Source organism: Mastigoproctus giganteus, chromosome 6 (genome assembly GCF_048544385.1).
Source record: "Mastigoproctus giganteus isolate SK-2022 chromosome 6, ASM4854438v1, whole genome shotgun sequence".
NCBI classification, from domain to species: Eukaryota; Metazoa; Arthropoda; class Arachnida; order Uropygi; family Thelyphonidae; genus Mastigoproctus; species Mastigoproctus giganteus.
The window spans coordinates 121,871,555-121,887,666 of record NC_143580.1 but is presented as its reverse complement, the minus strand read 5'-3'; the positions used below and the strand labels follow the sequence as shown (position 1 = coordinate 121,887,666).

Genomic DNA, 16,112 nt, shown 5'->3' with positions numbered 1-16,112 from the left:
ATGCAAAGAAAAACAGCAAAGAGTTCTTTTCTTATGTAAACTCTTGAAAGAAGGGGATGAATCAGATTGGTCCACTTGATATTGATGGTTCTACTGTTGAGGACCCTGCTCAGGTGGCTGATAAACTGAATGAGTATTTTGTGTCTACATTCACCTAAGGAATTCTGTAGGGAAGTGACACCACTTCCCTACAGAATTCAGTTTCAGAATTCAGAGGTTTGTCGAACTCTGACAGGCAGTCAAATGAGTTTGTAATAACTTAGAGCAAAGTGGAGGAGAAATTGTTGAAGTTAAAGATAAGAAAGGCACATGGGGTGGATGGGATCTATCCAGCTATATTAGAGGAGGCAGCAAAGGAAGTAAGCAAACCCTTAGCCCTAATTATGAGAGCTTCCTTTTTACTCAGGGGAGGTCCCCATGGACTGGAGATGTACAAATGTGACCCCAATACACAAAGGAGGATCAAAGGGTGACACAAGTAATTACAGATTTGTTAGTTTAACTTCTTTTCCGGGGGAAATAATGGAGTCACTGGTTAAAGAAGCATTGTACAATCATCTAGACAAGACTGCAGTTACAATTCAGACATATAGAGGAGGCAAGGCACTGGATGCAAAAAATAATTTTGATATCATATACTTGAATTTTAGGAAAGCTTTTGATACTCTCTTGCAGATGGAAGACTAATGTGCAAGTTGGAGCAGTATAGCATTAAGGGCAAGTTTCTGTTATGGATAAAAGGATGGTGGAGTGGGAGAAGACAGGGAGTAGTAATCAATGGACACAGCTCTTTGTGGACTAATGTTATTAGTGGAGTTTCCCAGGGGTTCGTGCTGGGCCCATTGTTGTTTTCTGAATTTATCAATTGATGAAGGTATATCAGGCTTAATGTCCAAGTTTTGCAGACGATATGAAGGTTGGTAGGGTTGTTAATAACAGTAAGGATGGTATGCTACTACAACAGGATCTAGAAAAGTTGAGCAAATGAGCTGAGAGATGGCAACTGAAGTTTAACATTGACAAATGCAAAATACTTCATATGGTAGCATTAATACTAGAGTAACATGTGAACTGTGCTGTACTACCCTCAGGTTGGTAGAAAATGAAAAAGACCTTGGGGTAATTGTGCAGTCAGATGCGAAGTTTTCTGAGCAGTGCAGACAGCCTGCAAGAGTAGCTCATGTTATCTTGTCAATGATATACAGGAATTTTTCTAGCAGCGATAAGGAGGTGATTATTCCCTTGTATAAGGCAATGGTCAGGCGACACCTTGAGTCTGTATACAGGCCCGGAGGCCTCATTTTAGGAAGGATGTAGAGGTGCTTGAATGAGTACAGAGAAGGGCAGTGAGATTGGTGAATGGAACAAAGGGTGCTCTTACAAAGAAAGACTTGTGTTCTGCAAGTTACAGTGTCTTGAGACTAGGCACCTGCGAGGTGATCTGATTAAGGTGTGTAAGACCTTGAATGGTTTGAGCAAGCTCGATGCTGTTGGTATTCTAACTCTCTTGCCCAGATTAATCACCTGAGAGGACATAAATTCAAATTGAGGAAAGGCAGTTCTAGAATAGATGTGCCATCAATAAAATGAGTGAATTCGAACTGCTGGTTAAAACAAGTAACGCGGACATAATAGGGCTTACAGAGACGTGGTGCCACCCGGAAATTGGGGATGATGAGTTTCAGTATGGCTTGTATAATGTATTTAGGAAGGATAGGGTAGATAGAAGAGGTGGTGGGGTAATGCCTCTTATCAGAAGCAGCCTGAGTGCGATGATAGCTTTCCCGGATTCAGATGTTTCACATGCTAATATAGAATCTGTATGGTGTGAGCTAATTGGAAACAAGGTATAATGCGAGTAGGAGTAATCTACAGACCAGGTGATTGTGAAGATTATGACGAAAGCCTCTACATGCAAATGGAATGGGAAAGTAAGCGTCAATGTCTTATTATGAGTGATTTCAATTTGCCTCTAATTGATTGGAGTGAATGGGAAGGAAACTCGACATGGGGAACAAAATTTTTAAATCAACTAGATGACTGTTATTTGTATCAACATATCAGGGAAAGTACTAGAGAAAAGAATATCCTAGACCTCATCATCACCCATGAATCAGATGACATAACAGGGCTGACAGTAGAGGAACCAGTAGCAGGAAGTGATCACGGAGTTCTATGGTGGATGATGATGAGAGAGGTAGCAGCAGTAAAAGGCAAAGGAATGGGTTTTAATTTCATTAAAGGAAGTTACGATGCCTTAAGGTACTACATGGCCTCTATTAACTGGGTAGATATCGCACAGAGAATGAATACATTTGAACTTTGGTATGCTTTTAAAACATTAATCACAGATGCCTTGAATGCGTATTTACCATTAAAAAAATACTCCACAAGGAGGGATCCAAGTTGGATGAGTAGTGAAGTTGCCACATTACTTGAGCAGAAAAAGGTGGCATGGAAAGGTTACAGAGCAATAAAAAGTACTGAAGCCTATAACAGCTACAATAAAAAGTACTGAAGCCTATAACAAGATGATCTGTAATAGAGCCACAAAAAAGGTTTGACAGGCAAAGGCAGTTTATGAGAAATCGCTAGCAAACAGAGCAAAGAGGGGGGATAAGGAATTCTTCACATATATAAATGCCAAGGAGAGCAGGACAAACCAGATTGGACCTTTACATAAGGGAAAGGGGATAGTATTAAATACACCAGCTGCCGTTGCAGATGAACTCAACAGTTATTTTGCATCGATATTTACAAATGAAAATCCTTTTGTGACAATGGGAAACTGTGGGAGCGAAGTTGAAAAATATGTAATTAATGATACTGAAATTTCGCAAGATTATTTAATGAAAAAACTTTCAAGCCTACAGGCCAGTAAGGCTCCTGGAGTTCATGAAATATGCCCTATAATCTTAAGGGAGCGGCAAGTGAGTGCATTGAACCATTGAGGCTAATTATGCGAGCATCATAGACTCTGGGGAGATTCCCTTGGATTGGAAAAGTGCCAGTGTATCTCCCATACATAAGGGGGCTCTAAGAGTGAAGTGGTAAATTATCGACCTGTCAGTCTGACTTCAGTGGTAGGGAAAATCATGGGGGCAATGATCAAGGGTGGAATTCAGGATCATTTGGATCGAATTGAAATTCTCAAGGATACTCAGCATGGTTTTGTAAAGGGAAAATCATGTTTAACAAATCTGGTTCGCTATTTCCAAAGGGTCACTCACGAGCTGGATTTAGGAAATAATTTCGACATTGTTTATTTAGATTTCAGCAAAGCTTTTGACTCAGTCCCACATAAGCAGTTGCTTTATAAGCTGGAACAGGTTGGAATCACTGGGAAAATCCTTAGATGGATAGCAGAATGGCTTCAGGGCAGGAGGCAGAGGGTTGTGATAAATGGCTGTTCCTCAGATTGGGTTGATGTAAGAAGTGGGGTTCCCCAAGGATCAGTATTAATACCACCGTTGTTTTTAATTTTCGTAAACGATATCGATGAAGAGATGGAGGACGTGATGTCTAAATTTGCAGATGTTAAAATTGGTAGAGTGGTTAATGATCACTGTCAAGTTGAGCTTCTTCAGAGAGACCTAGATAGACTTCAGGAATGGTCAGAAAAATGGCAGCTATGCTTTAATCCAACAAAGTGTAAGGTATTACACCTAGGAAACAGTAATCCCAAAATAACTTATTCACTTGGTGGAGTTCAACTAAACCCAGTACTGGAGGAAAGGGACTTAGGTGTTACCATATGGCCCGACATGAAATTCTCTGAGCATTGTAAACAGGTTGCAAGGAAGGCCCATAGTATCTTATCGATGATCTATTGAACTTTTGCAAGTAGAGGCAGGGACATGATAATCCCATTATATAAGGCTTTTGTTAGACCACACTTGGAATACTGTGTTCAAGTATGGTGACCGCACCTAAAGAAAGACATCGAGCTTCTTGAAAGGGTGCAAAGACGGGTAACTCGCCTGGTGAGATCAGCAAAAGGGCATCCTTATGAAAAAAAGACTTAGAATATGTAGGTTGCAGAGTTTGGAAACTAGACACCTTAAAGGAGATTTGATTGAGGTGTTTAAGGCTCTGAGAGGCATCAGTAAAATGAATGAGGACAAAATTTTCAAGATTATAAATGATGCTAGAACTAGGGGACATAAATTCAAGTTACGGGGGAAATGTTTAGATTGGACTGCAGGAAGTTTTATTTTAGCCAGCGAGTTATAAATTACTGGAATAAGTTGCCTTCATGGGTGGTAGAGGCTGACAGTTTGGGGAAATTCTAAGGTCATCTGGATAGTACCTTCGGGTGAGGGAAGTGCATAGGATGATAGGTCAATTTCCTTTTCTTTTATTAATTATTATTATTATTTTTTTATCATTGTTTTATTCGGTTTTTTTTTTTTTTTTTTTTTTGCTGGTGCATCATAAGCCATAGGCTTTCTTTCACCATGAGGCCATTACTAGTACTAATACTAATACTAAATTTGCCTTTAGCCAGTAGATTGTTGATTGCTGGTACAAACTTTCATCTGTTGTAGAAGTTGACAGCTTAAATGAATTCAAGGCAGAACTAGAAAAACATTTCTAGTTAATGGGTGGGTGAAATGGGAAGGTTTGTTTTTTTTTTTTTTTTTTGTCTGATGCTATATAAGCTTGCTTTCTTGTATCATATGCCTCTACTAATGTTAATGCTAAAAGTTCCAGAGAAAGTTAATTATAATTTATTTGCAGATAAATTACAATTTATTTGCAGATAAATTACAATTTATAAAAGAGATTCAATTTTTATATATTTTTGTGTTTTGTTATAAAACTTATATTACAAAACAATTTTTATTTTGTGGTCTTATAAAAATGGACTTATGTAATTAAAATATATGCAAAAATACAAAGACAAACCATTTTCTTATTATTTTAGGAAATCCAATAAGTTGTAATAAAAATCTCTGCTGGCTGATGGAAGCTACAAGGTTTCCATTATTTTTTGGTGGATCATACTGCATTACTGAAAGCGGTGAGAAAATAAACTTTGCTTCTCTTAACAGCAAAATTCTGGGTTGTACAACTAAGACTCAAACTTAATCATACAATATTAAGAGCAACAAACTGATGACATATTTAAATAACTAAATTAAATATAAATATTCATAACTAAGTGTGTAGTAATGTTGCATAAAGAAGTGTGGTTCACAGAAATGCAAAGATTGAGAAGAAACTAACAGACATGCCATCTCTAAGCAGACTCAAAAGGAAGTCTTTGCAACTTCATACATATGACATTCCAATAATGCAAAAATCTAATTATAATTTTATTCTGTTTTTTTGGATTATCTTTCTTTCATTTCACATAATTTTTAATATTACACTTTATGTTTTCTGAAATCTAGAAAGTACATTTACATATGATGTCATTTAAATAAAGTCCTCAACAAAAGACATTGTTTTTGTTCGGCTTACATATAGTGTCGAGAAAATTGTTATAATCATGACATGGAACCATTCCTGGTAGAAGCCTAGAACTGGCTCTAGGAACATGAAGGTGATTCAGCCTGCTGCAATGGTCTACACAGTCACCAGATCTTAGTCCACTCGAGCACCAGGGATAACGTGGGAAGAGCTCTTTGTAGTAGAGATCCACAACCATAATTTGCAACATCTGTGGAAAACAATTGAGTCAATGTGGACCAGCATTCCTGTGGAACACTTTCAAAGTCATTGAGTCCATACTACAAAGAACCCAGACTGTTCTGAGGACTAAAGTGCTCTGAATTTATTAAGAACACTTACCTAATCACTATTAGGTAAGTGTTGCTAATAAATGGCCACTCAGTGTACATTTGTTTGAAACTAAAGTGGGTAGATTAACCTTTAAGAGGTAAAATTATTGCAAAAAAATTTCATCTGCTATTTAGCCTTTGTCTCATCTTTTAAATAAATGGAAGATTTTTGTGATGTCATTTTTTAGAAAGTAGTTCAGTTATAGGTGGTAGATGACTTTCATCAACCGGTGAAACGCCACCACTTTGCTTATTGGAGGCTTGAAGTGGTGAAACCCATGTTTAGTTTCTAGAGCAAAGTTTCTGGCATCCCCCTCCCCCCATACTTCTCCTTCAACCCATGCATGGTACTAAGTACTATAGGTTTTGATACCTTTCGTGTTTGGGGTTTTCATAAAAAAAAAAAAAAAAAAAAAAGTACAGTGTGCAGGCAAAGTTTGTTTGCCTGTGCAATGAAAAAAGCGTTGCATTCATTAAGCAATTTAAATCCAAATTTCTGCAAAAATTATAAGAAAGAACAGGAAAATCATCCTCGCTGCATATAATTTAATAATTATGTATCCATTTTATTTTAAAATTTAATTAATATTAAAATTAAAATTATTAATTAGCATTATAATATGACTAAATTCATTTGTTTAATTATTAATTAAATAAATTCATTATTTCATTTATTTAATAATAATTATTATCATTTTATTCTATTCCCAGAAATAAGGAATGGTATACGATTATTTTCCATATTCTTTATGTTGAAAACGTTTTGTCCCTATATTTGTAGAGGGGAGAAATGGTAATTCTACATAACAAGCCCATGCATATGCATGTTCCCAAGCCAAGATTAAATCAGTCACACCATATTATATTAATCCTATTTCAAGCCCACCCAAGCCAAGATTAAATCAGTCATACTTCATACTGTATCATATTAATCCTATTTCATTCTTTTCTGACATTAATTTCAGTCTTCACAGAAAGCACTGTGATTCTGATCTTCTGTCTTTTCATATGGTGTGGAAAATGCATGGGGTTTGACTCTAATCAAGATGCAAGGAATTTTTACGGGCTATTTTTCACATTGGCAACAGCTGTTGCCAAAGAACTGCTAGGTTATGAGGCTCCAGTTATTGTGTCTTTAAACTGTGTATTCTATGGACAATCCGACCTGCCCATCCTGCCAGATTGCCTGTTTGCAATAAAAGGCAAAAGTTGTATGATTTTCGCCTTCATAATGTAGGATTTTTCATATAGCAAAATAGACAACTAAAAGTAATACATGCAATTTGCAGATTACAGAGATTTCTCATAAGTCTAGTTCTTTGGAGAAAAAATAAAACAATATTGATTACATAGTCTGTAAAATGTAACAATTCTCTTTAAAAATAGAAATACAAAAAATGTAAAATTATGCATATGGTTTGCTTGATAGATGTAAATTGTAAGATTCAATTTATGTACCTATCCCCAGTTCCCTTACAAAGATTATGGTGCAAATCCAAACTTGGTCTGTTGCAATATATCAGCATTGCCATTTTGGCACTCAGAGGTATAAAAAAAAATAAATATACAAAAAGTATACAAACTCTGTATACAATAACATGGCAAGCCCCATGCATTGAATGTGAAAACAAAGTTAAAAAAAAAACTTTTTATTTACAAAAGAAACATAACAAAATAGACAAAAATATATCACAAAGCTACTTGTCTAAAAGGTAATTAAAGAAATATTAATAAAATTTTAACATGCATTAAGCAATTTTTGTTTGCATAATATAGAACTTGTAACAAATTAATTTTATATATTATGCTGACTTTGTGACAGATAAATTGATAATTATTTTTGAGAAAAGAGAAAATAGGTTATAGTTATCTAATCATGCTAAATTCTTTATACTTTTTACTTTATAAATACAGTTTTATTCATTTTTATCTGTGATCTTAGCTTTGTGGGTAGGTTGATCTTCAGTCATATTACACTGGTGTGCAAAACTTAGACCAACACTATTTCTAAAGGTTACAACCACAAAATGGCCCCGGGTGCCAAGGGAATCTTGAGGCCAAGCGATCTTCCCTGCGACTTCTACTGTGATTATATTAGAGAGATAAGCTTTTCCCTTTGAGTTCACACTTTTTTTCTTCCATTATTCAAATATATAATAAGAGGTCTCTTTCTTAAAGCATAAGGAAGAAGTTTCAGAAAGCAAAGTAACCTTTCTTAACTTTTCTGTGTACTAACCTTCTATTTTACTTGCTTGGCCACTTGGTGGCACTACTCCTGCCTCCCCGTGGCGGGGCTGGACCTGGGTGAAAAGACACCACCCAGGACTAAAAGGAGTTTAAAATGGACCAAAAAACTAACAACACAAGATTGGAGAAAGTTAACTCCAATAAATCTGATGACTTACAGCTGAACATGTCTCAGGCTAAGAGAATGAAAATCAACAGCTCTCAGCCTACTGTTCCTTTCTTTTTGGTGATACATTCGTTATCAACACAACCCATTGGGAAATTATCTCCTTTCTTAGTTCAGAAGACTATAGAATCCATGGTTGGATCACTAGAAATTGTTGTTTGTTTGTTATTTGGTTTTTAGGAGCATTAGCAACTAAGGCCATATTGCTCCGGGATATGCGGTGGTCATTCCCTGACCTTTCCGCATCCTCCTTATTTGGTGGTGACGGGCTCAAACCCCAGTCTAATCAAGAAGCGTGTGCTGCGCACTGCTGCTCCTTCCCACCTGGCTACGGAGGCGCCTCACCAGAAATGATAAAATGATTACAATCAGGTGATTTCTTAGTAGAAACCTCACTAAGTCATCAATCTGAGAAATTGCTAAAAACAAAAACTTTTGCAGGACTGCCAGTTGAAATTACCCCATATAATTCCCTGAATACATTGAAAGGTGTTATTACCAAATGGGACCTTTTGATGTTTCAGAGGAAGAATTACTGCACGAGCTAACAGAACAAGTGATACATGTTAGGAGGATAATGATGAAGAAAGACGGAATTCTCACTCCAACCCGATCAGTTATTCTCACCTTTAACAATTCTTCTCTTCCCCACTCAGTTAAAGCAGGATATTTAAATTTCAAAATCCGACCATATATACAGAATCCAATAAGGTGTTACAACTGTCAGCGATACGGGCACTCTCAGGCGACATGTCGCAGTGATCCCATCTGTCCACTCTGTGGATCGAAAGAACACAATCAAGCAAACTGTACTTTCTCTACACCACGCTGTCCAAACTGTCACGGAAATCGCCCTGCTTTTTCGAAGACATGCGAAATGTGGGTATTGGGAAAGCAAATTCAAAAATACAAAGTAGAAAATAAAATGTCTTATCCAGAAGCAAGAAAACAGATACTTGCAGCCAAACCTTCACGTTCCTATGCTTCAGCAGTGAAACAACAGCAAACTATAGTCACTCAAACGGAGGTAGTAATACCTCTAAATCAAATTATAGACTGGAGTAAAGTAATATTGATGACAAAAACAGCTTCACAAGAAACATCCAGTGCTAAAGAGCAAGATACTTCCGTGCCTGGAAAGCAGAAATCAGAAGTAACATCTTCAAAAACAAAGCAAACAGCATCTAGTAAACCGTGTGAACAGAAACAAACAAACAAACATAGACGAAATGGATACTGATGAACAGAGAAAGAGAGAGAACGTACTAGAACTACACCCTGCAGAAGATATTGATACACCTCGACCTAATTTTCCGAAAAAAGACAGCCCCAAATATGATAAACGAAAAAACTCAAAAGTGCAGTCAGATTCAACAAATAGTTCCGAGACCTAAATAATGCAACATATTATTATACAATGGAACTGTCATGGTTTACGTGGAAAAATCAATGAAATAAAAGATATTATTCAACAGTATAAACAGGTCTGCATTTGCCTTCAGGAGACCCATCTAACACTTCACCCACATTTCAAAATTATACACTTTCCGGAGAGACAGAAATGATAACAGAACTTCCAAAGGAGGAGTGGCAATTTTGGTGAATACTAATATATCAGCTAAGCAAACAACATTAAAAACCAACTTCGAAGCAGTAGCAGTGAGAATAGCCATCGGAATTTTTATCACAATCTCGTCCCTTTATCTTCCACCAAATATTCCTCTCTCCAGATCGGAATTAAGCAATCTTACTATGCAGCTTCTACCTCCCTATTATCTTATGGGAGATATGAATGCCCATTATCATCTGTGGGGATCTTCTCACACAGAGAGTAGAGGTAACTTAATCGAAACTTTCCTAGATGATCAACAGCTGAATTTACTGAATACCAGATCTCACACTTATATCAGTTTTAATACAGGTATCACTTCTGCAATAGACTTAATAATATGTTTGCCATCAATATATAATGGTTCGTATTAAGTGATCCTTACAACAGTGATCATTTTCCGATAGTATGTTCCATACAGACACAATCGACTCTTACAGTAGAAACTAGAACAGTGTGGAATTTTAAAAAAGCTAATTGGAGTAAATATATGCAATTAATCAAGCTGGATAAGCAATTAATAGAAATCCTGCCAATAGATGATGCTGTCATATATATATCAACGATCAACTGCTAAAAGCTTCAAAAGTTATAATACCCCAAATAAGTAGGGCAAGGAAAGCCAGTACAACTCTTGGTGGAATGCAGAATGTGCAACAGCAAAAACAAAACAAAATTGTGCATGGAATAGATTCCGGAAATATCCAACTACCCTCAATTTGATTGCATATAAAAAAGCCGAAGTGAGGAGAAGTCAGAAGAAGGCAAAGAAAAATTCTTGGATCATGTTTGCCTCCACACTTACTAGGAACTCGAGTCTGTTTGGTATGGAAAAAAATTTAGATTTTAAGTGGAAGATATTCAAGCATACAATCTCCAATTTTCCATTGGAAAGGGCAGGACGTTTCTACAACAGACGAGATATCAGAAATTCTGGCTGAATCTTTTGCTTCTACATCAGCAGTTACAAGCTACAGCACTGACTTTCAAAAATATAAAGAGCAAGTTGAACAGAGTAAGTTGAATTTCTCTACCAAGACATCTCATTCCTATAATCTACCATTCCTAAAAGAGGAATTACTTAAAATCATTACAAAATTGCCTAATAGCACACCAGGTCCCGATGGCATTTATTATACTATGATACAACACCTAAACTCTGATTGTCTGGATGCACAATAGACTTATGTGGTTGCTGGAAAAAGAGAATGTTTTATCACCCCACCAATTTGGATTTAGGAAAAATAGATCAATACTTGATCTACATGTCAAAGTTGAAACAAATATTAGAAACTCATTTATAAGAAAGCAGCATATGGTGATGGTAAATCTAGATTTTGAAAAAGCTTTTGACACAACATGGAGATTCGGAATCCTACGAGATCTATTTCAGTTAGACAGAGGACAATTTCCACAATTTATAGAAAAATTCCTTACTGACATTCAGGTACGATATAAAGGCTGTTTATCTACAATATATACACAACAGGAAGGGGTCCCCCAGGGCTCAGTATTAAGTGCAACTCTGTTTGCGCTGCGGGGGAACAATATCACGAAGGTTATACCACCTTCACTGGAAATATATATGTACGCAGATGATCTTTCCATTTCATTTCAATCACAAAGCATGAACTTGATTGAATGACAACTCCAATTATCCATAAACAAAATAGAAGCATGGACTAAAAATAATAGATATAGAATATCTGAGAAAAAAATCAGCTGTTAATGTGCTCCTTGCTGAAGCAAGGAGCACGTTACATCGCCTAGATACTGTTCACCATAATGCTCTCCATATAGCTCTAGGAGCATTTAGAACTTCACTAATTTACAGCCTGTATGCAGATGCATCAGAAACCCCGCTGCACCTTCGACGAGATTATGATTATGATTATGATCATACATGCACAGTATGATTATTTCCTGCTCCCAGGAAATAATCATACTGTGCATGTATGCGGCAAAAATATACAGTCAGCCATCACATCCAAATTGGTCCATTATTCACGATCCACTATGGACGAGTAATTATGATTACAAGCCAAATGAAAATAAACCAACAGGTCTCAGACACTTAGCTCAAGTTTGGGAAATACATTTCCAGCACATTTCTGCAGTAGATATAAACTCAGAACCTCCTTGGATTCCAACTGTGCCTTTATCCATATCACATCTTACAAACAGGAATGAAAAAGAGATCTCTCCAATCGTTATACAGAAGCTCCACGCACTGCACAGTTTTGAAAATAGAAACAGTCATCAGATTTACACAGATGGTTCAATCGAACAACTCTGTAGGTGCCGCATTAGTTTTACCAGAATATATATCTGTCTCCTTGCCTCGTGTTTCCAGTATTTTCACAGCAGAATTATATGCTATTAAACTAGCACTGGATGATATTACCAAGCATCAACTTCTACCTGTTCTAATCTATACTGACTCCCTTAGTGCAGTAGCTGCTCTACAGAATAGCAAATATTCCTCAAATTCCTTGATTCAGCATCTCAAAAAACAACTCAGAGTTTTGCATAAAGCAAGAAAACAAGTGTCTATCTGTTGGATTCTCAGCCATGTTGGAATCCCAGGAAATAATCATGCAGACCAAGCCACAGATCTTAATATACAAGATAACTTTCAGTTTGTACCATTTACAGATTATAGGGATGTATTTCGTACTAAATATACTTCCATTTGGAAACAACTTTGGAGGGACCAACCAAGCAATAAACTCCACAGAATAAAAAAGATCTATGTTCATGGCATTTGAGCTCACGTACAAATAGACAGGAGGAAGTTATATTGACAAGACTGCGCATTGGGCATACCTTCCTCACTCACAAACATTTACTTCTAAGAGAAGATCCCCTGCTCTGCTCTGTCTGTCAGATACAACTTACAGTAAGGCACATCCTGATTGATTGTCCATCCTATTCAGCCATTCAAACCACTTGCTTCCAATCATTAGCAAACTTGCAAGCTCCTCTAACCCTCTTTCATATACTTGGTGACAAAGCAAACCTAAGTGAGCTCTTTATATATATTAAACATCTTGGAATAATAAATACACTTTGATATATCCATCCTTAAATCATTAAAATGAACATAGCGACTCTGACAAACACATATTGACCATAGTTGCCCTTGTGTCGTGAAATTTGCATAACAACAACAACCACAAAATCTTTACTTAAGGTACTCTTTACTGATGAAAGTAGATTCAGTCTCAGCAGCGATTCTGGATGTCAGCTAATCTGAGGTTAGCACATGGTATCACCCTGCAAACATCACTGAAAAGGATCGATATGGCGGTCGAATTGTGTTCTTGTCTGGGGAGGCTTTATCTTGGATGGACGTACACAACTCCAGATACTGGAAGGCAGTACTGTAACCTGTGCACATTACTGTACTGAGGTAATCCTTCCCCATGTGCATCTGTTCCGAGATGCCATTGGCCCCGAGTTCGTTTTTATGAATGATAAAGCCACACCCCATTGCACTTCAGCTGTGATATGCTTTTGGAAAGTGAGGACATTGTTCATATGGATTGGCCTGCCCATTCCCTGGACTGATCTAAATCCCATCGAACACATATGGGATGCTCTGAGGAGACATCTAGCGGCATGTCCACATCCACCAGAAAATGTTCACCAGCTGAAGATGGTGCTGACAGAGGAATGGACGATATTACCACAAGAACTTATCAACAATATTGTTCTAAGTATGGTGGTGCAAAGCCTGCATCAAGGGGGTGGCCATATCTCCTACTGAGGACCACCTCTTCCCTTTGTTCCATCTTTGGCAGTGATGCATCTGTATCATGGCAGCCAGTGCTATGTTGCCATTTTTGAATAAAGTCCCTCTATACCGTTATGTTTCCATTGTTGTGTCGGTGTTGTTTCCTTCATCATTTTTGTGCCTCACGAGGTTCCTTTGGTATGCTTTTCCCATATCCAAGCCACTCCTATGAGAAGCTACAGGTGAAAACCTGACTGGTCCTTAAATTTTGCACACCAATGTATATGTAGGTTAAAAGTGTTTGGAATTTGCTACATATTTTAACTTAGAGACTAGAATTGAAGACTGGATTGGAAGTAGATTCTGTGATGAGGAACCTTGCACCCAGCATGGAATTAAGCACTGCCCATTCACACATGTAAAAATGGCTCAAAATGGTAGAGAACTTCCTGGACTATTTTCACACCATGGCAGAGTTAGTTGGTCTCAGCAAGTGTAATATGGCTCTACTTATGTAAATCAGGATGTCTTATAAAGTGAGATTTAACTTTCCAGATATTGACAGAACTTATGAGTTGGTTACTTACAGTAGCAAGAATTTTATGGATTTATTAGATAACTGTTTTCTACACCAGTGGGTTAGAGAGGCAATATAAAAGAGTAATACTCTTCCTGATTATCAGCAGTGACTCTTCATGCATTAAGTATCTGCAGATCGAAGATCACTAAGTGGCAGTGATCATAGTATACTGATGTAGAAATTACTTAAAGATGTAGCTACTATCAAGGACAAAGAGAAGGGTTTTTCCTTTTGGAAAAGCCCTTCTCTTTGGTGGTTACAATGGCCTCAGACAGTTTTCAGTGAGACCAACTGATGATGTTACTAACAGCAAATTCTAAATGGGGAACATTCAGGAAAGTTACTGTAGAAGCCACTGGACTTTTTATACCAATAAGAGATACTGTTTAAAGTTTAGACCTGAATGGATGTGAGATGAACGGATCAGACAGTGATAGAGAATAAAAACGTGTGGGATGTAAATTATCAGCTTTAGAAATTACAGAAACTTATGATAGGTATAAAATAGTCTGCAATCAAGTCACAAAGTGGATTAGTCAGGCCAAGGCAGATTGCAAGAAGTCTATGGCACCTACTGTTTACATACGACTACTTATGTAAACAATAGAAGGAAAGAGAAAAATCACATTGGTTTGTTAGATATGAATGCTATAACTGTTAATGATCCTGAGGAGAGCATCCTTGGATTCAAGAGTGATTCCTATGGACTGAAGGCATGCAAATGTATAACCAATTCAAGAGGTGGGGAGGGGATCACAGGTTGAAGTGTATAATTACAGACCTATAAGCTTTACTTCTGTTCCAGGGAAAATAACTGAGTCACTGGTCAAAGAAGTAATGCAGAACCATCTAGACAGGAATGCAATTATATGGCAGTCAAAGCATGGACTTGTTAAATTATGATCTTGTCTGACTAATCTGATTGGATACTTTGATGCAGAAAAAATAACTTTGACATCATATACATGGATTTCAGAAAAGCTTTTGATACTGTTGCACATAAAAGACTGCTGTACAAATTGGAGCAGTGTGGCATTAGGGGCAAGTTACTGTTATGGATAAAGGGGTAGTTGGGTGAGAGAAGTAGAGTCTCCAGGGTTCAGTGCTAGGCCCATTGTTGTTTTCAATATTTATTAATGATGATGAAAGAATATCAGGTTTAATAACCAAGTTTGCAGATGCTACAGAGGTTGGTAGGGTGACAGTAATCTGGGTATGCTACTGCAACAAGATCTAGGAAAATTTGGCATTTGGGCAGAAACGTGGGAATAGAAGATCACAGTGACAAATGCAAGGTATATTGCATATGGACAGCACTATCCCAGAATCGCATATCGACTGTGTGGTATAACACTGAGGATACTGGAGGACAAAAAAGACTTGGAGGTAATTGTGCAGTCAGATGTAAAGTTTTCTGGGAAGTGTAGACATGATGCTAGGACAGCTCATGGGCTTTTTTCAGTGGTTATTTCACTGTGTAAGGTAATAGTTAGGCCACAACTTGAGTACTGGATACAGGTCTGGAAGCCTCATTTTAGGAAGAATGTAGATCTGTTGGAATTAGTACAGAGAAGAGCATTGAGATCTGTGAGGAAAAAAAGGGTGTTCTTAAAAGGAAAGGTTTCAGTTTTGCAAACTGCAGCACTTAAAAATTAGACACCTCTCATTAGATCTGACTGAGGTGTTTAAGGCTTTGAATGGATTGAGTAAGATAAATGCTGACAGTATTCTTTCTGTTACTTAGACAACATACATGAGGATGCATAAATTTAAATTGAGGAAGGATGGTCATGCAGGAATTTGCTTTCAGCTAGTGTGTAGTTGATTGTTTGATCAAACTTTTTTCAGGGGTACTGTGGAAGGGGGTTGTTTGAATAATAAAGAGAAATTAGACAAATCATTAGAAAGGTCAGACAGGTGATGTCAGAAGTGTTTTGGTTTATGCTGAATTAGCTTGCTTTCCTATAAAATTTTCCATTACTGATACT

At 37.2% G+C, this 16,112-nt stretch overlaps 1 protein-coding gene across 2 annotated transcripts in view; it reads left to right on the top strand.

The window, feature by feature from the left end:
• Window positions 1-16,112, top strand: part of LOC150084547 (uncharacterized) — a 133,584-nt gene that overhangs the window by 73,953 nt on the left and 43,519 nt on the right. Inside the window, exon 3 of one of the 2 annotated variants that reach the window (XM_090375309.1) lies at window positions 4,928-5,023. In XM_090375309.1, the coding sequence (XP_090231435.1) occupies window positions 4,928-5,023 (96 nt within the window). Of the gene's footprint in view, window positions 1-4,927; window positions 5,107-16,112 lie in introns of those variants that run through there. The other variant, XM_090375308.1, reaches the window with a different exon arrangement.